At 52.1% G+C, this 22,702-nt stretch overlaps 1 protein-coding gene across 1 annotated transcript in view; it reads left to right on the forward strand.

Annotated features, from left to right (window-relative positions):
• SMAD6 (SMAD family member 6) overlaps nucleotides 1-17,326 on the forward strand; it is a 77,164-nt gene extending 59,838 nt beyond the window's left edge. The window contains exon 4 of the mRNA XM_024567278.4: nucleotides 16,327-17,326. Within this exon, the coding sequence (XP_024423046.3) occupies nucleotides 16,327-16,868 (542 nt within the window). The 3' untranslated portion in view covers nucleotides 16,869-17,326. The remainder of the gene's footprint in view (nucleotides 1-16,326) is intronic.
• Nucleotides 17,327-22,702: the final 5,376 nt, after the last annotated feature.

Genomic DNA, 22,702 nt, shown 5'->3' on the forward strand with positions numbered 1-22,702 from the left:
TTCTTGAGTGGCCACGGAAGGGCCTGGAGGCCCTGGGGACAGTGGAGGTTCAGGCCATCCAGGTGGCTTCCTTTCCAGATACCCTGAAAGGGAGCATTGACGACTCAGTGACTCCTCACCAATTGGGGCAAATTGGGTGGGTGATTGGGAAGAATACTGTCTAAGAAACCAAGCTTTGTGATTTGCAAATACCACAGACTGTGATGCTAACTGGCTAATGTTTCCTGTTGGAGGTCATTTGGAGATCTGCTTTAGCGAACAGATAAGAGCGACTTGTAATTGGTATGCCATTTGTTTATACAGTGCTAGTGGGATAAACAGTTCTCCTGAACCTTATTTATATTTTGCATTTGTTTATCAAAACTTTTTTTTAACTTCAACGCAGCTGCTTTTGGAATAATTACAAACTCTGGATCTATGAGTCCTAATTAATAGTACTTTATCGAATGTGTACAATAATTTATCATGGCAGGGCATGTGCTTCACCCAGAAGCCTCAGTGCTTCGGGTGAGGGAAGCCAGAAGTGCCCCTTCCCCCACAGAGCGTCAGCGTTGTGTGAAGGCTTGGGGAGCAAGTCGTTTGTCTTATCAGATCAGAAGCAGGCATTGTGTGGTCTAGATGAACGCATGCAGATTTTCCCCAGGGGTCTGAGTCCCCCAGGCTGGGCCAGCTGGCTCAGGGGACACTCCAGCAGAGGTCTGCACACGATGGGCTGTGTGTGGAGGCAGCGGAAGAAAGAGGGGAGGTGGAGGACCCTTGGCGGCAATTTTCAGCACCAGCAAATGTTCGTCGTTTTTTGTGATCTGATACATTCCTTCTATCTGTTTGGTCCTACACGGGGGCTATGTCTTACCTTCGATGTTCATCCAGCTAACGCTGGCATCAGCCCTTCAGCATTACTTCTGATTAGGAATTAAGATCCTACTTTGCCCAGGGGCGCAGCGCGGATGTCAGGAAAATTGTGCTCTGATTTCACAATTGGATCTCACTGTCATGGGGCGTACGTGCCACTCAGGGTGGGTCTCCTTGGGGCTGTTTGTCCGTGTAAAGGCCTCCCAAAGACCTGACTCACACTATCATCCTTTTCCTTACCGCCCTGCAAGACCCTGAGCGACTTTCATAAACCCGAATTCGGCCGTAGCCTCTGCCGCCCTCCGCTCACCCAGCTGCCTGTCATTTTCTCCATCCAGTGAGGATTAAGTGAGCCATGAAGTGAGAGGCGGCAGCCTCCCCAGGCCAGCCTCAGGATTGCCTCTTGGCTTTGTTGTAAGTGTCTCCCTTTCTGGCTAGTGAGAATTAGCAGAGGGGAGGGTGTACCAGGTACCCCCTTCCTCCACACACCACACACACACAGCAGCCTGCAGGTCAAAGGAGCATATCCCCATCCCACCAACTGCCAGAAATGGAAGTGTGTCGTGGTTTAGGATGATAGTGGCCTGCCAGTTGGATCGATGCTATAGGATGGAGCTGGGAAAGGAGGCTTCTGGGTGTTTGGGTTTTTCTGCTATTATTTTAAACTGGTTGTCAGTGTCCTTTCTTGCAGCTAGGGCCACAAGATAGGGCTGGGATGTTGTGAGATGCTTGATGTAACTGAAAGGGTCTGGGTCCCCCCTAGCCACCCCCCCATGAGGAGGAAGTGGTTAGGTGGCCAGGAATGCAACCTGTGCCTCCCAGATTAATTAATAATTGAGAGCTGGCCCCCAGCCAGGAGAGCTCTGAGAGACACAGTGAACAAAGTGGTTAACTACAGCGGGGGAAGGAAAAGTTTGACTTTGCCTGTGGCTAAAAGGGAAATTCACAATGGCTGTAATTTATGGGCTGAATTACTTGGGATCCTCCTTAGTGGGCCCAACATGGGCATGTGCTCCAGGAATGCAGACAGGCGGCCTGCAGTGCCCATGGGGAGGGAGGAGGAAGGAGTGGGGGGCACATGGCAGGCGCCAGCCTCCGTGGAGGAGGTGCGAGTCACACCCATGGGAGAGCCGCTGCACTGACTGCCTGTTGGAACTAGGGACAGGCTACCCGGGCACACTCTGCAAGGAGGAATGGAAGGGACAGTGGCTGTGGAGTCTGGCTGCCCTGGGTTTAAATTCTGCCCAGTTGGCTGTGTGACCTTGGGGAAGGAGCTTAATCTCCCTGAACCTTCATTTCCTCCTCTGTAAAATGATACCTGCCTCCCAGGATTGTCCTCAGGGTTAAAGGAGATGGGGTGTGTGGGTAGTTGGTGTTCAGCGGCAGCTGGATTTCCATGGGATGACTGGCAAGGGCGGCTGCAGCCGCTCTAACAGGGTCATTACTTAGTGACCTCTGCTAATGTTTGCTAGGCCCACACATTCCAGGTGTATGTTGCTTTCTAGGTAGACTTGTTCAACCCGAGATTCTTCAGCCCGCCCCCCCCCCCCCCCCCCCCCCGCCCCAAGAGCCCTTTAGACTTTCCCTTGAGTCAGGAAAGACGCCCCTTTCCCCCTGTCACACAGGGCCCTGTGGCTGCAGCGGCCCTACAGAAGGGGGCGCAACTCTAGAAGGCGCTTGGGCTTTGCCGTCAGTTGGGTTCTCCCTGGGCCCTTGTCTTTTCTAGAAGAAATCAAGGATTATGAACCAGATCATGGAGAACAAGCCATATGCCCCTCGTGGCCAGAAAGTTGGCCTGGGGGATAGAAGACCAACGAGAAGCACAACTGGCCATGGTGACTGCCGCTCTCATGTTATTGCTGCAGGACTCGAGTCATGCAGTGTGTGCCCCAGACGCAGGCTAAAGAGTTACTTTGAGGGATGTGAGACTCTTCCTGAGGTGATGGCTCATCTTCCCAAGATGCTCGGGGGGAGGCGGTGCCGGTACAGGGGCGGGCACCTTCTACCTCAGGAGACGTGGGTGAGCCCTGCTCTTGCTTTCTCGTTACCCCTGCGGGCCTCAGCGCGGTCAGCCAACCTCTCTGGGCTTTTATGTGCGGTAACCTAGAGCAGGGTTATTTACTAATGGACGTGGGGGATTAGAAATCCTCTACTGTTAAAAATGGCCTCCCGCCATCACCATTGATGGGGGTCGGGCCATCTTCTTGGCTTGGGCTGGAGGGGCTGTGGGAACCAGGCTTGGCCTCCTACTGCTTTGGAAACCATTCTTGGACTAGGGATTGAAGCATGGGGCCCAGGTCTGTGGGGCTGTGTCCACCTGTTAGCCTGATGGAACTGACAACTGGCTCCCTCCTCTGCACCTCCCTCCCCAAATCAAACAAGCCATCCCTTGTCAGGCATCCTGGAACTTGGGCGAGGATGGCACTGAGCAGCGTCAGCCGCTTCCACTGTGCACAGTAGCACAGCCACAACCAGGAGACCGGGTCACAGGGGTGAGCCTCTGCCAAGTCTGTGGGTCATTTTGCAACAGTTTTGCAGGGAACATTTAAATCTCATGTTACTACATTCTTTACAGCAAATATTAGTATTTAATTGTGGCTTAATGATCTCTCCAGTCAATATTAGCTTTTTGGTCATTATAAAGTACTCCTGGGTGTTCAAGAAATATATGAGAATGATCTAGGCAACCCCTACTTTAAAAGAACCCAGTGTGGAGGACTCCACATTCACTAGCGAGGCATGGATTACATACTTTTGTGTTATAAAAGGATATTTTAAAGGAAATGATTTAATGCAAGGATTATTTTCAAATTAAATGCCCTGACCTCTGGGACTTTAATTTGGGAGTGTTTATCCCAAAGTGCCTCTTTAACGTAAATAAGGCAGGGGTATGTGACTTGCAAAGGTCACATGATGCTGTCTCTTTGGTAAATAACAACAGGTTGGTGTGAGATGAGGCTTTTTTCTGAGAGCCTTGTGAACAAGAACGAGAAAGCTACCACCACGGCAGTCTTTGGCCTTTCCACTCAGCGCCATGCTCCCTGTTCCTTTCACCCACGTAGACTTAGCGATCCAGAGAAGTTCAATCCACCCCCATTGCCAGCTGAGATGACTGTAGGCTTTAGGTGACTTGACCGATTGATTGATTGATTGATTGATTTTTGAGCCACTGAAGCAAGCCTTGCACTCAGTGAGCTCATGTAGTGTTCCATTGGCCAGGTTGCACCGTGAGGCTCAGCAAGTAGGGGCTTCGCTTCTCCGTCCCTGCCTCAGTGTCCTGGCCTCTGAGTGGCAGTGGTGTCATCTGCTGGGTGGCAGCAGTGCTGCTGCTGTGCCTTTTTCAGACACAGGGATTTCTCAGCTGCCCTGCCAGCTCTTGACTGTAACATTCCCTCAGCACCCCATTGTTGAGAGCACCCTTGTCAGGCGGCACAGCACCAGGTCCCGGGGAGGAGGGGCAGAGAGGAGTGCAGCCTAATCTCTCAGGCTAGCCTGGTCACAGGTGGGCGGGGCGGAGCACACCCCCTCCAACATGGCAGCATTACTGAGGGTATCATGGGAGGGGATTCAGACCCTGGGACTGGGTGGGGAAGGCTTTTCAAAGGAGGTGACATCGGGGTCTTGCCAGTTGAGCAAGACTCTGGAAACATTGGAGCACAGGGGAGGAGCCTCATATTCCTTGAGTGCCAGTTCCTGTTTCAGGTCCTTTACTAATCCCTCCCTCCGCTCTGAGTGAGGTATGAAGCCAGAGGAAACCAGCGCTGAGCAGGGCCGGCTTCACAGGCGTGCCGCATGTGCCTCTCAGACCCATGCTCAGAGGGGCCTCTGCTTAGTTCAGGGCTCTGCTCTCACCATTGGAGTTCTGCATAGTTCTGGAACAAGGAGCCCTGTTGCCGTGGCCCCCCACATTAGTAGCTGGTCCTGGCACTCAGAAGTGTCGTGGCTTGCCCGTAGTAACAGAGCTGGTAGGGTTTGTACCAGTTCACCTTTCTGCTGCTTGTGGTCTCGGGGAGCTTTACAGATCACCAGAGAGTGGGATGGACAAAGTACACACAGAGTGGGGGATTAAAGGCACAGGGAGCCCAGGGACTCCAAGAGGGTGAGGCCAGGGATTTGAGAGGCCCAGGCTGTGGGGGCCCTCCGGTCATCCCCTGGGACGTTTGTGCACTAGGGTGGTGGGTTCTTGCCCTTTAGAGCTGACGCAGGCTGATGGAGGGCCCTGTGAAGCACTCTGCTTTTATGGCTTTATCATGGGCCCAAAGGGAAGTCTGAGGCAGGACGTTTGCTAATAAAACTCAAGTTGTGTTTGGAAAATAAAAGAAAAGTGCAGGTTCCTAATTCTGGGAACCTGCAGGGCAGGAATGTTCCCTGAAGCACAACACTGCCACCTGCCACAGACCTGCATCCGTGTCCCTCTGATGTGTGCCCGGACTGTCCCCACCCGAACCCCCAAAGGGCCGAGTTTGTTCTCTGTGGACTTGGAGTCAATGGTGAAGTCAGAGTTGGGTTGAATCGGTGAATTTTGGCACTGAAAGCCTAAGATGAAAACCAGACCCAGCTAAGAACCCAGAACAAGCGAGGAATTCGGCGGTGAGCCCTGTACACCCTGTGGGCAGGGAGGATCTGGGGCCCCTCCCTCCTCACAATTGCTGCTCCCTCTTTGCTGGGGACCAAGGTACCGGCTTTATTGTCTCACACCGATAGTGTTATTCCAAATCTTTCCAGGGCTTACTCAACCAGCCAGGCTTCCCCACTTCTGGGGCGGGGCTCGGGGGTGGTTCTCCACGTAAGAAAACAAACAAACATACTGAGTCTGACTTTGTGATAAAACAAAAGAGGACTTGGAATGGGAGCAAAGTTCAGAGCTTTCTGTCTGAAACTGGTTCCTTCTCAAAAATGTGGGCTGATTTTATAAGCTGCTCATCGCTGTCTCTTCCCTCAGAGATACTCGTCACCTTGCTTCCCTCCCAGGGCACTGGAACCAGAATTCTCCCCCAACTCTGCTCCCTACCAGGGGTTTCCCTGCCCCCAGCAGAGCTCCTGGTGTGGGGTCTGACCAGTCAGCTCTGCTGGGGGACAGCAGCCTGACGCGGCCTCAGGGTGGCTCTCAGCAGCCAACGCTGCCTGCAGAGTTAAGCTGGAAGCACCGAGGCCTGGGAAGCAAAGGCACTACTCCCCGGGCCCAAGGAACCTGGGACAGTCCTGCCAGGGCACCAGGGCAAGGTGGATGCTGACAGAAGCAGGACCCCAGACCTCTTCCTCTGGCGGGTCTCCCTGCCCCCCAAGAGTAGCAGGTCCTGAGGAAACTGCAAGAGATGCTGGAAGGTCTTTGTGTTGGGGCCTGGGCTAAAGCTTGTTTTATGTCAGGTGGCAGGAGTTCATCTTTTCAGAATTTGTTTGAATACTGCACATGATAAAAGAAGGGAAACCTTACCCACCTCAACCCAGGCTGCCACTTTGTTCCCCTGGAGGCACGGGGCTGAGAGGTCAGGGTCAGGGCACCAAGGCTCAAAGAAAGGCCTTCCTGCAGGGCTCGGGAAGGCCCCTCTGGGTGCCCACTGACTATCCCTTATATGTGTATCCCACCTAAACCCCTCTGGGCTGGGGGCTCTGCAGACTCCCCAAAATAGCAGAGGGAGCACAATGAGCCTGGTGGGGAGAGGGTGGGCTCAGAGTCAGGCCAGCCTGTGGGGGTTCCCACACTGCACTGCTGCTGGCCTCCGACTTGGGGTCTGTCCTCAGAATGGGGGTGATCCCACCTCTGGGATCAGAGAGTTCAGAAGGGAGAACCAATGAAGAACACAGAGCACCCAGCACCTCCCACCCTCCAGCAACTCAGCCAGGATTAGCAGCCCTGTCCCAAGATCACAGCATTGCCAGTCAAGGACCACTTTCAATGCCAATTCTTTAGAGAGCCTCCGTGTGCCGGCATGGAGTGGACATAGCTGGGTTATCGTCCTTGTGCCCTTACCCTGCAGCCCTCCAGAGCTTTGAACCCACAGGTAGCATCCACGGGAGTAATGCAGAGTTCCCAGTCTCTAAGCCTAGAGAGACATGAGTTCAAATTCCAGCTTTGCAACCTCCTCGGTGAGGACTGTGGATATGCTACGTGACTTTCAGGCCTCAGCTCCTTCACCTTAAAATGGGAATGACAGAGGATTAATAAATAGTATGTTGATATGTTGCATTTAAAGTGCTTCATACTCTGCCTGGTATTTGGTAAAGTTCATTGTGTGGGCTGGTTTATTATCATTATTATTACTATCATTATTACTATTATTACTGTTAGCTGGTTTGTTTTATTATCACTACTACCACTACTACTTTAAGATTCCCCTTGGTTCTCAACTCCTATGGCACATCTTATGTTTGCAGGTACTACTACCTAATAGGAAAACCCTCGTGAAACTATAGAGGCTGAATCAATCTAGTAAATAATTTATACAAATAGTATATAGAGGTAAGACTGTACGAAGGTTTCAATATTACTAAAAATAATAGTAGCTGTTACCCTTGGAGTGCTTATTTTGAGCCAGGCATTACTAGACACACTTGAAATTAATCCCAGCAGCCCTATAAGGTAGTACCGATTGCACCCCCATTTTACAGATTAGGAAACTGAGGCCCAGGGAGGGGGTGAAGTCAGTTGAGCAAGATTTCACAGCAGGTGGGTGGCAGAGCTGAGGTTTGTATGTGGGCAGTTTTGCTCCTGGGCCCATGCTGCTAATCCAGCCACGTGCAGGAGACAATCGATCGGTCCTAGCCGAATGGCTAATTCTGCTGTGACCTTGGGAAGTCACTTTACCTCTGAGCCTCAGTTTTTGTATGTGCAGAATGGTGAATGTTGGCCACATGTGCTGTGTCTTTCCTGGCCTCCCTTCTCTGCCTGCTGTCATTCTCCTTTTGCACTTGTTTACTCTCTGGCTTGGGATAAGCTCCGCTACCAGCAGGTCTGCGGCTGGCCATCTGTCTGGTAAGCACAGTCCTTAGACCCAGGTGACCAGCAGCTGAAAGAGTCCCCAAGATGGACCTTGTGCAGGCGGCAAGGGTGGCTAGACTGCCCATGATGTAATGACCGATTAGGAACTTCCTCTTGGAAGCTTGGCTTCCTCTAGGAGCCAAAGGTGCTGGCGCTGAGGTAGGGGGTTGGGGTGGGGAGGGGTGGGTGGGAGCAAATAAGAGGAAACCCCTGTCAGCTGGGCCCTACTTTTGGAAAGAGTTCAGCAGAAAGGCTTGGTCCAAGCTATTGACCATTAACATGGCCCGTGCCCATTCCTGCTCTGCTTTCACTGCCTGAGCCCAGTGGATAAAGGCTGGTTGCCCCCTCCCTCAACAAAGAAAAAAAAAGAGCCTTTAATTAATGCTGCATCTCTGGACTTGCTGCAAAACCTGAAGCCATTTCTGCAGCTTAAAATGACAAAGGAAGGTTAAGTGGAAACTCCTTTTCTCCCCTTAAGTTTGATAACAAAGACTACTTATCTAATGGGCAAACAAGGCTTTTAAGGGGGTGTTAGGTTAACCAGATGCAGGGCCATGTAATTATTCCCAGGTCTGGGAGCCGCAGATGAAAAAGCTGCCGGTTGGACTGGAACTTGAAGCCACAGGCATGACATGGGACAGAAGAAAGGCGTTTTCCAGGGGGTCCGGAGGCCCCAGCATGGCTGATGAAAAGGGGATTGGAAAAGCCAGCCCTGGGCTCCTGTAGCTCTGCCACCGACTTGCTGGATGACCCAGGGCAAGTCACTTAACCTCTCTGGGCCTGTCTCTGAGAGTCTCCCTTCCCACCTCTTGGTAGGGTCTGAGTCTGCCCTTGCTTCCTGCTCATTGAGGTATGACTGGGCTGACCCTTTCCATCCAGCCCTGGGAGAGGCGGGGAGGCTGCCGTGGCCCAAGTTGTATGTGAAGTAGCAGCAAAGGCTTTGAACACAGAGGATCCTGGGGTGGAGGGGCAGCCAGGACCCTGGGGACCAGGAGGACTCTGACTGGCCTCCTGCAAATGCTCTGGGCCTTTTTGTCCAGCTCCCTTAGAGTCTGAGGGATTCAGAGACTTTTGGTCTGGGCACATCTTAGGCTCCCCCCACAGCACAGCCGAGTCCAGGGTGGTGTGGCCACGTGGACGGGGGAATGCACAAGGAAAACAAGCTACACTGCGTGTCCTCGGGCTTTTGGAGCGTGCAGCCCACGGGGGAGCAACGGGAACGCTGCTGCCCTTTGTTTTGACAGAAAATTGCTGATTCGAAGAAGCTAAAGGATTTCTTGGGATTTCGGCCCTCCCTGCCTTCCCCAGACTGTGGTTGGCCCCTTGGTACCCCAGCACCCCCCAAAAAATTACATGTTGGGCTTGCAGCAGCCTCCCTGGGTGGAGGGGCCAAGAGGAAAGACTGCCAACTATTGGAGGGGCTGCTCCAGTTCAGGGGAGAGGGGAGGGCCTATTGTGGGCCTGTCTCCTCCAGCCCACTCCAGGCATTCACCTCCCTCTGGTGGCAGGAATGTGGGCACCACCAGGAAGCCGGGCCACCCCTACCCGGTCTGGAAACACAGGGGTTGTCCCCTGGGCCACCACAGAGCCCTGCAGAGGCCACTTCAGGACTGGAGCTGGCCTGGAAGCACAGTCCTGTTTTTTTAATTTTAATTCTTCCAGGGCCTCATGTTTACAGTGAAATCCACGGCTGTTAAGTGTGTATAGGTCAGGATTTTTTACAGTGTGTGCACCTGAGTTCCCCATTGTACCAGTCCAGACGTCAGACACTTGCACTCCTTCCCTGTCCTCCCCTCTCCACGGAGGTATCCCTGTTCTGACTTCCGTCACCGTAGAGTAGCGTTATCCGTTTGAGAGTTTCATGTAAGTGTAAACAAGCAGCACCTTCCCTGGGTGCACGTTGTTGTATGTTTCAGTAGTTTGTCCCTTTTTATTGGTGAGTAGCGTTCCGTTGTATGGATGTACCTTTTTACATTCCATATTATTTTGTATTTGTTTCAGGTGTACAGCACAGTGGTTGGACAGTCATACACTTCACAAAGTGGTCCCTTGATATTTCAGGTGCCCACCTGGCACCATGGTTACTACAGTATTATTGACTATATTCCCTATGCTGTACTTTACATCCGTGACTATTTTGTAACTACCCGTTTGTACTTCTTAATCCCTTCACCTTTCCCCCACCCCGTCCTCCTAACCCCTCTCCCCTCTGACACCCATCAGTCTGATCTCCGTATCTATGTGTCTGTTTCTTTTTTGTTTGTTTGTTTTCTTTATATTCCACATATAAGTGAAATCATATGGTATTTGTCTTTGTCTGACTCATTTCCCTTAGCATAATACCCTCTGGGTCCATTCATGCTGTTGCAAATGGTAAAGATTTCATTCTTTTTTATGAGCATTGTTACATTGTATATATGTGTCACAACTTTGTATCCACTCATCTGTTGGGTATCTTGTCTATTGTAGATAAGGCTGCAATTAACACAGGGGTGGATGTATTCTTTTGAATTAGTGTTTCAGATTTTTTCCGGTATATACCCAGAAGTGGAGTCACTGGGTCATACAGCAGCTTCAATTTTATTTATTTGAGGGAACTCCATACTGTTTACCATAGTGGCTGCACCAGTCTGGATTCCCATCAAGAGTGCACAGGGGCTCCCATTTCTCCACATCCCTGCAATACTTGTTTGTTGATTTATAGATGATGGCCATTCTGACAGGTGTGAGGTGATACCTCCTTGTGGTTTTAATTTGCATTTCTCTGATGGCTAGTGATGTTGAGAATCTTTTCATATGTCTATTGGCTTTCTGTATGTTCTCTTTGGAGAAGCATCTATTCGGGTCCTCTGCCCATTTTTAATTGTATCATTTGGGTTTTTTGGTGGTGAGTTATATGAGTTCTTTATAAATTTTAGATATTAACCCCTTATCTGATATATTAGTGAGAAATACCTTCTTCCATTCAGTAGGTTGTCTTTTCGTGTTGTTAATGGTTTCCTTTATTGTGCAAGCCTTTCAATTTATTGTAGTCCCTTTATGTTTTTCTTTTGTTTCCCTTACCCAAGGAGCTATATTAGAAAAAAATATTGCTAAGAGAAATGTCAGAGATTTTACTGCGTATATTTTCTTCTAGGAGTTTTATGGTTTCGAGTTGTACATTTAAGTCTTTAATCCATTTTGAGTTTATTCTTGTATATAGTATAAAAAGGTGGTCTAGCTTCATTTGTGTGTGTGTATCTGTTCAATTTTCCCAGCACCACTTATTGAAGAGACTGCCTTTACCCCATCGTCCGTTCTTGCCTCTTTGTCAAATATTAATTGACCATATATGTAGGTGTGGGTTTATTTCTGGGCTCTCTCTTCTGTTGCATTGATCTAGGTATCTTTTTTTTATGCCAGGGATATACCTTATTTTTGTTTATTCATTACCTTAGACCATTTGGGCTACTCTAACAAAATACCATAGGCTGGGTGGCTTAAGCAATACATTTACTTCTCATGGTTCTGGAGGCTGGAAAAGCCGAGATCAAGGTGCCAGCAGATTGGGTGTCTAACGAGAGCCCTTTCTAATTCATGGATGGTGTCTCCCTGCGGTTGCTCCGTGCTGGAAGGGTTAGAGAGCTCCCGGGGTCTCTTCCACAAGGGCACTAATCCCATCCACGAGGGCTCTGTCCTCAGGACCTCCCAAAGGCCCACCTCACCAAATGCCGTCACAGTAGGGTTTAGGGTTCTCACATGAATTTGAAGGGGACACAAACATTCAGTCTATGACATCTGATCTCATGTTGGACATCTGGGCAGTTTTCCAAGCTTGGGTGATGAGGAGTAGAGGGACTGTGAATGTGCACTAAATCGCAGGAATTTAGAGCTGGGCGTTTCGATGGGAAGACTGAGGCCGGGAGAAGGGAGGTGAGCTGCTTGATTAGAGCCAGGAGGCAGGACACCTGACTCCAGGACTCCTGCCAGATCAGCGCCAGACTGCCTCTCCTCTCCTCTCCTCCTCCCCCCTCCTCCTCTCCCCGGAGCCACCCCAGCAGAGACCTGGGAACTAGGCCAGGCCCCGAGCAGGGGGTAGTAAGCAGGAGTTTCGGTCAGAGCGCGGTCATCTTTGATGTTGTTCACTCGGGTCTGTCTCCCCAGCATTTATTTGCAATTAAGGAGCTGGTTCCTAATTAGGCTGATGGCGGGACCACAGCCTTGAAACCATGAGAAGAAAAAGATCTGCGAGAGACTGGCCCTGTACCCGGAGTGCAGCTCGGGCTGCAGACGAGAGGTGTGGTGGGTGGAATGGGGCTCTGCAACTGTGGGAAGTGCAGAGGGGACCCCGGGCTTGGGGACCTGCCCTCTCCTTCGCATGCAGCATGTCAGCTAGTGTCGGGCACTTCACATGTGTGGGGAGTGAAATAGTGCCACAGCAGTACTCGTCCCTGTCGTAAACATTCAGTTAGTTATTCGTGGCTTCATTCGTTGGCTTACTGAATACCTTTTTCGCCTCAGGTACCGGGCTAGCAGCTAAACATATGTGAAGTCCTTTATAGTTTGTTAAGGGCCATGCACTGTCCTATTATAACTTCTCATGGCAGTGACCCTGGGTCATGACCCCCAACACCCCTAGGGAGCCCTGGTCTCTGAAGGGTCAGGCCAATGCTGGGACCAATAAACAGACAGCTGCTGCTTTCTGCACCTAATTGATCTGCTGCAGGGAGTTTCCAGAAAACCCAGAGATAAACTATGTGAGTGGGGCACTCAGTTACAAATAAGCCAATTTTCCAAACGGGGAGACTGAGGCTTGGAGACATTCATCAACTTGTCCACAGCCACACATTTAGTCAGTGGTGACAGTCATAGGTCTGTCTCAATTCTGAAACCTTTATTTAGATCATGAGATAAGCATTAGGTTAGAAATCTGGGTTCTCAAGTTCTGGTCCCTGTTCTGCCACACAGTGCTGTATGTCCTTGGATGAGTCACCCTGTACCCCAGGGGTACATCTTTCGGGCACAGGGACATTGGACCCAATCAGTGGTTCACATAGGCCAGTCTCAGGACTGAGTTTTCATTGGTCCATGATGAAGGAAATAAGAAAATTTCTTACAGTCTAACCCTGGCTGGTGTGGCTCAGTGGTTGAGTGCCGGCCTGCAGATTAAAGGGTTACTGGTTCGATTCCCAGTCTAGGGCACCTGTCTGGGCTGCAGGCCAGGCCCCCAGTAGCACGTGAGAGGCAACCACACATTGATGTTTCTCTCCCTCTCATTCTCTCTCCCTCCCCCTCTCTAAAAAATAAGTAAAAGAAGATTTCTTATAATCTAAATGTAGTGATTTTCAACCTTTTTCATCTTGCAGCACACATAAACTAATTACCAAAATTCTGCGGCACACCAAAAAATAAAATCTTTTGTCAATCTGAGAAAAACGTATGTATAATTTTGATTGGTTTACCAAAAAAAAGTAATTACCCTTTTTGCTCCAAAGTGACTTAAAAAAAATCAGGTGCCTATACTTGTATATAATGATTTCTGTTACCAAGAGTTAAGGAACCAGATGCAGCCTTATTACGCGACGTGACCAGTAAGATGCGGCTGTATTACATGACCTAGACACAGGACCCAGCGGAAATGACACCATCGAGTGTGGCTGGGGGGGCACACGAATGTCTCACACGAGACGGACAGCAATTTGAACATTTCGCCTAAAATGTCATACGGCGCGCTCGAGTGTGATTTTGTTGTGTTACACAATTACGTGCTCATGATTCTGTAATAAAAGATCTGTATGTAACAAAAAGGGGGCGCTATTTGTGCCAGACTCTGTATTTGCTGTTCGAGACAGGGCCCTCGCACCAGACAGCTGTTGTTGTATTGGCTGCTGTCATACTTTCAGTTGACAGGCTAAGGGAAGAGAGCTCAGTGCCCCAGCCTAAATAACCAGGTCTTGCGTGTTTTAAAAATGCGTGTGGCACACTGGTTGAGCATTGCTGATCTAAACGTGTTAACTTTAAATCTGATTTCTTTTACTATCAAATTATACCTTCTGTAATTTTGCTAGTATTAATCTGCACACTCTTTTGTGCCAGTGATAGTAGATGGTCTTGGGGATTTAATGTCACAACAAAATGAAACAGCGGTGGCCCTGTGACGCTCCCAGCCCCTGTGTCAAACAGCGCATCAGTCTGTGGAAGCCCAGAGTGTTGGGGTCCCTGAGATGCTGCCAGGGGGCCTCTCAGGCTATGGAGCTCTGAGACCCCAAGGTCACCATGTTCTGGGGGTGTGAAGGCTTGCCTGCTAGCTTGTTCTTGGATCAGACCTGAGACCTGAGTCCTCGCCCACCATCCCCTTGGGCCTGAGGCCGTCAGCCCCACCTGCTGGGCAAGATTCCGATGGGGGTGGGGGTGAGGACAGTGTGCCAGCACTGGAGATATATTTTAATTCCTTCCTCCTTCCCTTTTAGTGCATAGCAGGAGCACCCCAGGGATATAAGCAATCTTGGGACAGACACAGAGCAGACTGAGACCCACCCTTTCCTATTTGAGGGTCTAGCCTACCCAGGGGCACTGACCAACAGCACAGGCACCTGCTCAGGCCAAGGGAGGGACTGTGTTTAAGCCTGTAACTGCTACAGGAGGGAGTGGTCAGTGAGGGCTTTTCCGAGGCGGCCATCCATCTCCTGGAATTTGGAAGACTTGGCCAGGAGCCCAGGCCTGATGAGGTGTTACCGAGTCTGCTCAACCAAAGAAGCTGCAGGAGGTGAGGCCTGGCCCAGGCCATGTCCTTGAGCCAGACAGCTGGGGCAGGCTGAGCCCTAGGGCAGCTCTGTCCCCAAACACAGAGCTACCATTCCTGTGAGGGGCACTGGGATAAGGCCAGGGACACAGTTCTTGAATGGGGTGGTGGTGTAGATGATGAGGGGGCATTTGGCTTGGCCAGTGGGAGGAGAGGGACAGGAAGTTTCACCTGGTCGTGGATTGAAAGCCTTATGGGAGCTGGGAGAGAGGAAGTAACCCTTACCCCCCCTCCAGTCCCATTACCCTTACCACCCCGCCCCAAACACACACTCTCCCTGACTGTGAAACTGTTTCTTTCCCTTTTACCACGAGGAGGCTGATTCTGAGCCCTGTCTGTGAAATGGGGATAGCAGTAACCAACCCCTCACTTGATGACACTCTGCAGGGAGTCCTTGAGGAGTGAAGGCCCTGTGTTTGCGGGGTGGGGGTGACTCACAGGCTTGTGGGTAAGCACCTCTAGGACCTATAGACTATGAAAGCAGTCGTGGTTACAGATAGGGAAACTGTTGGGGAAGGGGAGGGCCTTGCTCAGTGCATGGGTTTAAGGGGGGCCTGCACTCCCCTCTAGAGGATGCCTGGCACTGATGCTGGCTACAGCACTCAGTAGTGTATGCCCTTGACCAGTTAGGGCACGTCCCTGGGCCTCAGTTTCTGCACCTGTGAAATGCGGTGATAACAGAGATGAACCACCGCTGTTGTGAAGAAGGTTTCCTGGCTCGTGGAAAGCACTCAGGGATGCCTGTTGCCTGTCCTGTTGCCCAGTGTTCTCCAGGCATAGCTTCATTGCTTCCTCCCCTCTCTTCTGAGAGCACCATAGGAATTCTCTTTCCTTGGTGAGAAGGTTGGTGCTGAAGGTTTATGGCCAAGCTGGGGTGGTGCTTGGGAACGCCTAACCAGTGCCAGGTGGATGGATGGCTTGGGTATTCCTGGCTGCCCACCCGCTGGGATTGGCCTGGTGTCCGCAGCTTGGTCACCTATCACAGGATAGAGTTGTCTCTCTGCCCACTGGCTAAGGGGCAGGTCAATGAGGGCAGGGGTAGGGCCAGTCAGCTAGAACCATGAGGGCCGTGGATGGACACTAAGGCAAAATGACACCTCTGCAGGAGCTGGCCTGGGGACCTGTGGCTGGGACCTGAAGCCAGACATAGGGTGAGGGCACACCCTTTGGAGTGGTGCCCAGTCCAAGGCCATAGCAGAGCTGGCAGCCTACAGGAGAGGCCCCTCAGGCAGACAGTTTCCTGTGAGGTAGCTAGGCGGGCCCCCCAGCATGGAAGAGGATGCTGTCTGGGGGCCTCTCACCCTGCTGCTCTGGGGCTCCTAGGTGGGGCTGAGCCGACAGGCAGAGCTGACCTCACTCAGGCTCCTGAATGGAGTTGGCAGTGTTTTCCGCCCTCAGGTCTCGTTGGACTTCAATCAGTGTCTTTTGGAGAACAGGAGCCATGGAGTACCTTGCTGTGTATGCACTCATGGGGCCTCCAGCAGAATTCTCCCTCTGTACAAAAGCGCCAGCGAGGGCCTGTGTGGGACCTCGTCACCTGGCTAGGCAGGCACGGGTGCGCACCTGCTTCTCAGAGCTGTGTGCTCAAGGGAAAGAGCAGGCGTTTCAGGGCTCTAGAATCTGAGAAGCTGCCCACACAGGAGAGCAGTGGGCATGGGGCTGCCACCGACTCCCCACCCTGAATAACACCCCGCGCCCTGTGCTTGCCCCACAGACGCCAGCATGTCTCCGGATGCCACCAAGCCGAGCCACTGGTGCAGCGTGGCATACTGGGAGCACCGGACGCGTGTGGGCCGCCTCTACGCGGTGTACGACCAGGCCGTCAGCATCTTCTACGACCTACCTCAGGGCAGCGGCTTCTGCCTGGGCCAGCTCAACCTGGAACAGCGCAGCGAGTCGGTGCGGCGGACGCGCAGCAAGATTGGCTTCGGCATCCTGCTCAGCAAGGAGCCTGACGGCGTCTGGGCCTACAATCGTGGCGAGCACCCCATCTTCGTCAACTCCCCGACGCTGGATGCGCCCGGCAGCCGCGCCCTCGTCGTGCGCAAGGTGCCACCTGGCTACTCCATCAAGGTGTTCGACTTCGAGCGCTCTGGCCTGCTCCAGCAGGGGCCTGAGCCCGACGCTGCCGATGGCCCCTATGATCCCAACAGCGTCCGTATCAGCTTCGCTAAGGGCTGGGGCCCCTGCTACTCCCGGCAGTTCATCACCTCCTGTCCCTGCTGGCTGGAGATCCTGCTCAACAACCACAGATAGCGGCAGCCACCCAGGCAGCGGTCCTCCATCTGCCCCCGCCCCCACCCCCCCGACCCCACCCCCGGCCAGGGGGGGGCAGTGCCCAGAGACACAGCCCCCGTGGACAAAGCCCCAAATATCATCTACCTAGATTTAATATAAAGTTTTATATATTATATGGAAATATATATTATACTTGTAATTATGGAGTCATTTTTACAATGTAATTATTTATGTATGGTGCAATGTGTGTATATGGACAAAACAAGAAAGACGCACTTTGGCTTATAATTCTTTCAATACAGATATATTTTCTTTCTTTTCCTCCTCCCTCTTCTTTATTTTTTTTTTTTTTAAAGAAAATGATACAGCAGAGCTAGGTGGAGAAGCCTGGGTTTGGTGTATGGTTTTTGAAATATTAATGCCCAGACAAAAAGCTAATACCAGTCACTCGTTGATAATAAAGTATTCGCATTATAGTTTCTTTCTTAAAACTGTCTTCTTTTTAACAAAGAGGGACATGCAGGGTAGCCCATCAGACATCCTGAAACTTGACCAAGTCCTTTACCAGACAAAGAGCCGAGGGAGTGAATTGAAATGGGCGGAAAGACATACATTTACTCTTAAGGCCACAGGAGGTTCTGTTGTTCCTTCTTGCCCACAGCCGTAGTGTGTCCACAGGAAAAGTGGACAGTGCGTGGGCCGTCCATCTCAGTCTGGTGGGGGAGACTCACACTCTGGCCCGGAGGAACTCTCAGTCTGCTGGTGGAGACTCGGGTTCGTGCCTCCCATGTCTGAGCTGGGCACAAGCTAGAAGAAAACACTGACCCTCACCACTCTGGGGAAATGGCCTGAGGGAGAAAACCTGAGATGGTGAACTTTAGGCTCGCTCACCACCAGGTAGAGCCCACTTGAGCCTTGGGGGGAAGCTCCTCTAGGACCTCACCAAGCTACCCTCCCACCCACCTCTACTCTAGCTCAGAATCTGCCCATCGGGGGCTGCATTCATGAATTCTGCAAAGGCAGGTAGTTTATTTTTACTCTGCAAGGGAAAAGTTGAGGTTCTGGAAGGGTAAGTGGCCAGCTCACAAGACAGATCTAGGTTAGAAGTCACATCTAATCACAGGACCAGAGCCACATTAAATCAGTGTTCTCTCTTGAAGAAAACTCCAAGAAGAAAGCCTCCTTGGCCAAATAATGAAAGGGAACATTACATTATATCTTTCTTGGAGATTTGCATCAGCATAGTAAATGTCCTGAGAAGTCTGTGGATTATCTATTGCTGCATAATAAATTATCCTAAAGCTCAGCAGCTTGAAACAACTAACATCTATCTCACAGTTTCTGCATTCAGGAATGTGGGAGCAGCTTAGCTGGGTGGTTCTGGTTCAGGGTTTCATGAGTTTGCAGTCAAGCCGTCTGCCAGGGCTGCCGTCATCTGAGCTTAAGAGAGGCTGCAAGACCCATGTCCAAGCTCACTCCTGGGGCTGTTGGCCCGAGGCCTCAGTTCTTGCCGTAGAGGTCTCTCCATGCAGCCACTCATGAAATGGTTTCCCCTGGAGCACACGATCCAAAAGAGACCCAGAGTGAAGCTCACCTCTTAAGACCTTACCCCGGAAGTGACGTGCCATCACTTCTGCCAGGTAGAACCCACTTGCTCACATGAACCATTCTTGCTACAACGTGTGAGGGACTACACCAGAGTGTGACTGCCAGGAGGTGTGGATCACAGCCACCAAGGCCAAGAAATCTATCGTTTCACTTTGTTTCCTGAAGTTATTTGCCATAGACTCCATTCCTGTTAATCCTTTCCCCATACCAAGGCACACTGGTGCCTCTGGGCTGTTTGGTCACTGCTGCCTGCTGGGCGTGCCAGAGCGCCCCACACTGTGCCCTGAAGGTGTGCGTCCGGGATGCCTGCCTCACTGGTGTGTTCTGGGCGTGGGGTCCACGTGGAGGCTCAGCTAGCAGGGTGCTCAGGCCAGACGGACTAAGGAGCCAGTTCTGTGGGAGTGTCGAGGAGAGGGCTCAGGATGACTCCCCGGAAGACTCGGGGCTTTGACTCTGATCCTCCCTGGAGAGAGGAGTGGCCAGTTGACACACTAGGAGCGAAGGGGCAATGTCATAGGGGTGGCAGGAGCTGGGAGGTGTCCCGCTGTGTGGAGGAGACAGGAGAGGGGAGTCTGAGTTCAAACCCAAGCTCTGCCACTTGCAGGGGTGCCCAACCTTTTGGTGTCTATGGGCCACACTGGGAGAAGAAGAGCTGTCTTGGGCCACACATTAAATGCACTGTGACATGTAATCACAAAAGTCTCATAATGTTTTAAGTGAACTTACGATTTTTGTGCTGGGCCGCACTCATAGCCATCCTGAGCCGCACGCGGCCTGTTGGCCGCAGGTTGGACATCCCGGAGGGAGTGACTTCAGAGACTTCTTTCAGGCGCCTCAGTGTTAAGAGAATAAAATTATTTCCACCTGAAAAGTAGGTGTGACTTCGAGAATGAAACATCACACAGCACCTGGTTCATCATCAGTGCCTATCAGCTGTTATTAATACAGGGCCAGGGCTGGAAAGGGAGGTCAGGGACCCTCTCCAAGGCTAAGATGAGGAGCTGGGCTGGCATTCAGGAGGCCGTGGGGAAGCTGGGCTGGCTTCTGAGTGGACTGGGGAGGTGGCCATTGCTAAACTTTAACTCCTTGAAGGGGCTTCCCAGCTGAGGGCCAGGCTGCCAGCAGGAACGGATACCCTGAGCCCTGAACCCAGCCTGGCTCCCTAGGCCATGGTGCCCACTAATGCCAGGCTCCTGGCAGAGACTCCGTGCCCTTAGAGGAAGCAGCGAGTCACACCAATGCCTAGGTATGGAAGTGATGATCATAATCTCCCTTCACTGGGAGTAAGATAGAGGTTGACACTCCTGTTTTATAGATGGGCAAACCAAGGCCTGGAGCAGGGCAGGGCTTCCTATCTCAGGCCAGGTGAGCGTGGAGGCTGGGAGAGGACCAGGTTTCCTCCCCCCAACCATAGTTTACTCCATGCAGACCAGATCGTGACATCCTTTCCCCACTACCCATCTCCCAGGTTCTCAGGGGGTACCCACCCGGGAAGATGGCATTGATTCTCTCTAGAGTTAAGCCTCATGGACAGCACTGCTTTTCATGGAAAACGTTCTCTTGGTTTCCCTGCCAGCCAGACTCCTCCCTTCACTCCTTCATTCTGCCGCCCTTGGGCCCGTCCTTGTGGGAGGGACAACTCTCAGACCTCGGTCCTTTGAGTAGGGGTCCCCGAGCTCCAGGCCTCAGACCCCTACCAGTCAGGCCTGTTGGGGACTGACCCGCACAGCAGGAGGTGGGCTTGAATGTGGTGCACTTGAATCATCCCCAAACCATCCCCTCCCCCCACCACCCCCAACCTTGGTCCGTGGAAACATTGTTTTCCACAAAACCGGTCCCTGGTGCCAGAACGGTTGGGGACCGCTGATCCTGAGCACTGAGCAGAGCTGGGCTGTGATACATGAGGAGGGGCTGGGAGTCCCTGAATTGCTCTTCTTTTCAAGATGATTGTGAGCCCTTCCTGGTGCTAAGTGTCTTTCCTGCATCTATTCTTGACAAGAACCTCTGTGCAAGGTTCTCAGCCACCCCCCTTTTTCAGATGGAGAAACTGATGCTCACATGAATGCTGTCATTTGCCTGAGCTCCCTGTCTCAGATGCCAGCTCAGGGCTCCTCCTGTGTGCTGGCTGTGATTGGCTCTGTAGGAGTGGCCTGTCCCTCGGGGACAGTCTGAGCCTGTAGGGCTGAACTCTGGGGACCCAGGGCCATCAACCTCACAGCTGTCTTGCCTCCCAGACTCACCCTATTTGGAGGCTGAGGACTTTCCTGAGGTCTTTGGGTGGCCTCAAGTGTCGGGGAGAGGCCCTGTGGCTGCCTTTCTTCATGGGGGTCTGGGAATCCAATTCCAGCCCCTCAGTTTATAGATGGGGAAACCAAGCCCCATACAGGAGAGGCTGAGTTGCTGTCACAAGTGGTGGCCGGACCTGCTGTCCTTCCCCCTCTCCCAGTCATGGGGCCCCTAGTAACTGTGGTTTCCCACAGGCCACCCAGGGATCTGGTGACTCAGGCTCCAAAGGAAACACTTTCTAAGCAAGGCCTGGTCTCTGGAGAGTGTTGCGGGAGCCTGGTCCCTGCAGGCCCTGAGAAGCAAAGAGGGTGGGGCTTACAGCCCCCAAACCCAAGCTCAGGCTTAGAGTGAGGATGGGGTGGGGAGGCAGGATTTTCTGCAATTGACTAAGTTTTTTGAGAAATGTTAGTCCCTCTATTGCCTCCTCCGCCCCATTCCACAGCCCAACCCCCTCTCGAGCCCCTCCCTCTTGCCTTAGTCTCCCAGAGTGTCTGGGGGTGTGGGGGTGGAGGGGTTAATCTAGGAGTAGGCAAAGCAGAGCTGGGAGAGAAAGGGGACTCTGCAGATCTTGTGTTCGAGCCTCAGGTGAGACAACTCCAGGCCCAAGGTCACACAGCAAGTTTAGGGCAGAGCTGAGCCCAAAACTTAGGTCTCGGGGTTTCTGGTCTGGCTGCTTCCTCTGTTTCCAGGCACAGCTTCCATCAGTGCTGCGGAGGGCGTGCACGTATGTCCACCTCCCAGGACTCCCCCCATTCCCCTTCTCTCTGTGTTGGAAGCTCCCAGCCCACACACACATTTCATGGGGCTTAAAAGTTCTAGCCATGTCCGGCTGCAGCTGCCTTATTGTAATCCTAACTCTGCCATTCACCAGCTATGTGATCTTAGGCAAGTTACTCAACCTCTCTGTGCCTGTTTCCTCATCTGAACAAGAGTAAGAGTATCTACCTCCTACATTTGTTGGGGAGATTAAGTGAATTAATGCACGTTACACACGCAGAACTGGCATGAAGCTTTCAGCAGGTGCTCACAGGGGTGTCAGACTCATTTTCACCAGGGACCACATCAGCCTCGCAGTTGCCTTCAAAGGGCTGATTGTAATTTTAGGACTGTATAAATGTAACTGCTCCTTAACAGTTAAGCAAGAGCTCGCGCTGCCGCCGGGGAGAAACTAGGTGCTGGGCGGGATAAAACAAGCGGAGGGCCAGATTCGGCCCGCAGGCCTTTTGTTTGCCACCTGTGGTCTCCTACTATTCTGGGGCCCGAAAGGCAGCTCAGGGAAAAAGGCTCCAGCTGGGGACTCAGCGAGTATGAGGACTCAAATCCAGACCCCTTAACCTGCTGATGCCTTTGGACAGTCACCTGACCTGTGTAAACCTCAGTTTCCTCTAGGAAAGCAGAGTCGTGACCCTCTGGGCTGTTCCTGGGACACCAGGGCCACCCCTGACAGCTGCTGTGGCTTCTTCGCTGGGCCTCCTGCCCCTTTCCTGCCTCCTCCCGTGCACTCTCCACCCAGAGGGGTCTGCCCTTGAATCTAACAGTGTGCCTCTTCCACAGGACCGTGACCTCTCTGGCAACTCCCTGTGCCCTCAGGATCAAGAACTGCCTCTTCGAGTGGCCTGTGAGGCCCTAGGGGAAGCTGGCCCTGCCCCGTCCCTACCGGGCCAACCCCCTGGAAACACCGAGCTCCAGACCTCTCTATCTCTCAGTCTCCCAGTCTGTCTCTCCGTGTCTTTCTCTGCCAGGTCTTTGTCCAAGCTGCCCGGACTCCAGACCATGCCCCAGACTGCCCGATCCACGCGCTGACCACACCGCTGACCCTTTCTCCTCCCAAGGAGTCTTCAGGAAGCCAGAGATGTCTCATGTCCCATTCGTCCCAGAGGTCCTGGGCCCCTGCATGTTTGTGGAATGAAAGGGTCATGGAGGTAATGGATGTGGGTGTGTATTTTATAAACGCTGAA

This window comes from Desmodus rotundus, chromosome 7 (genome assembly GCF_022682495.2).
Source record: "Desmodus rotundus isolate HL8 chromosome 7, HLdesRot8A.1, whole genome shotgun sequence".
NCBI classification, from domain to species: domain Eukaryota; kingdom Metazoa; phylum Chordata; class Mammalia; order Chiroptera; family Phyllostomidae; genus Desmodus; species Desmodus rotundus.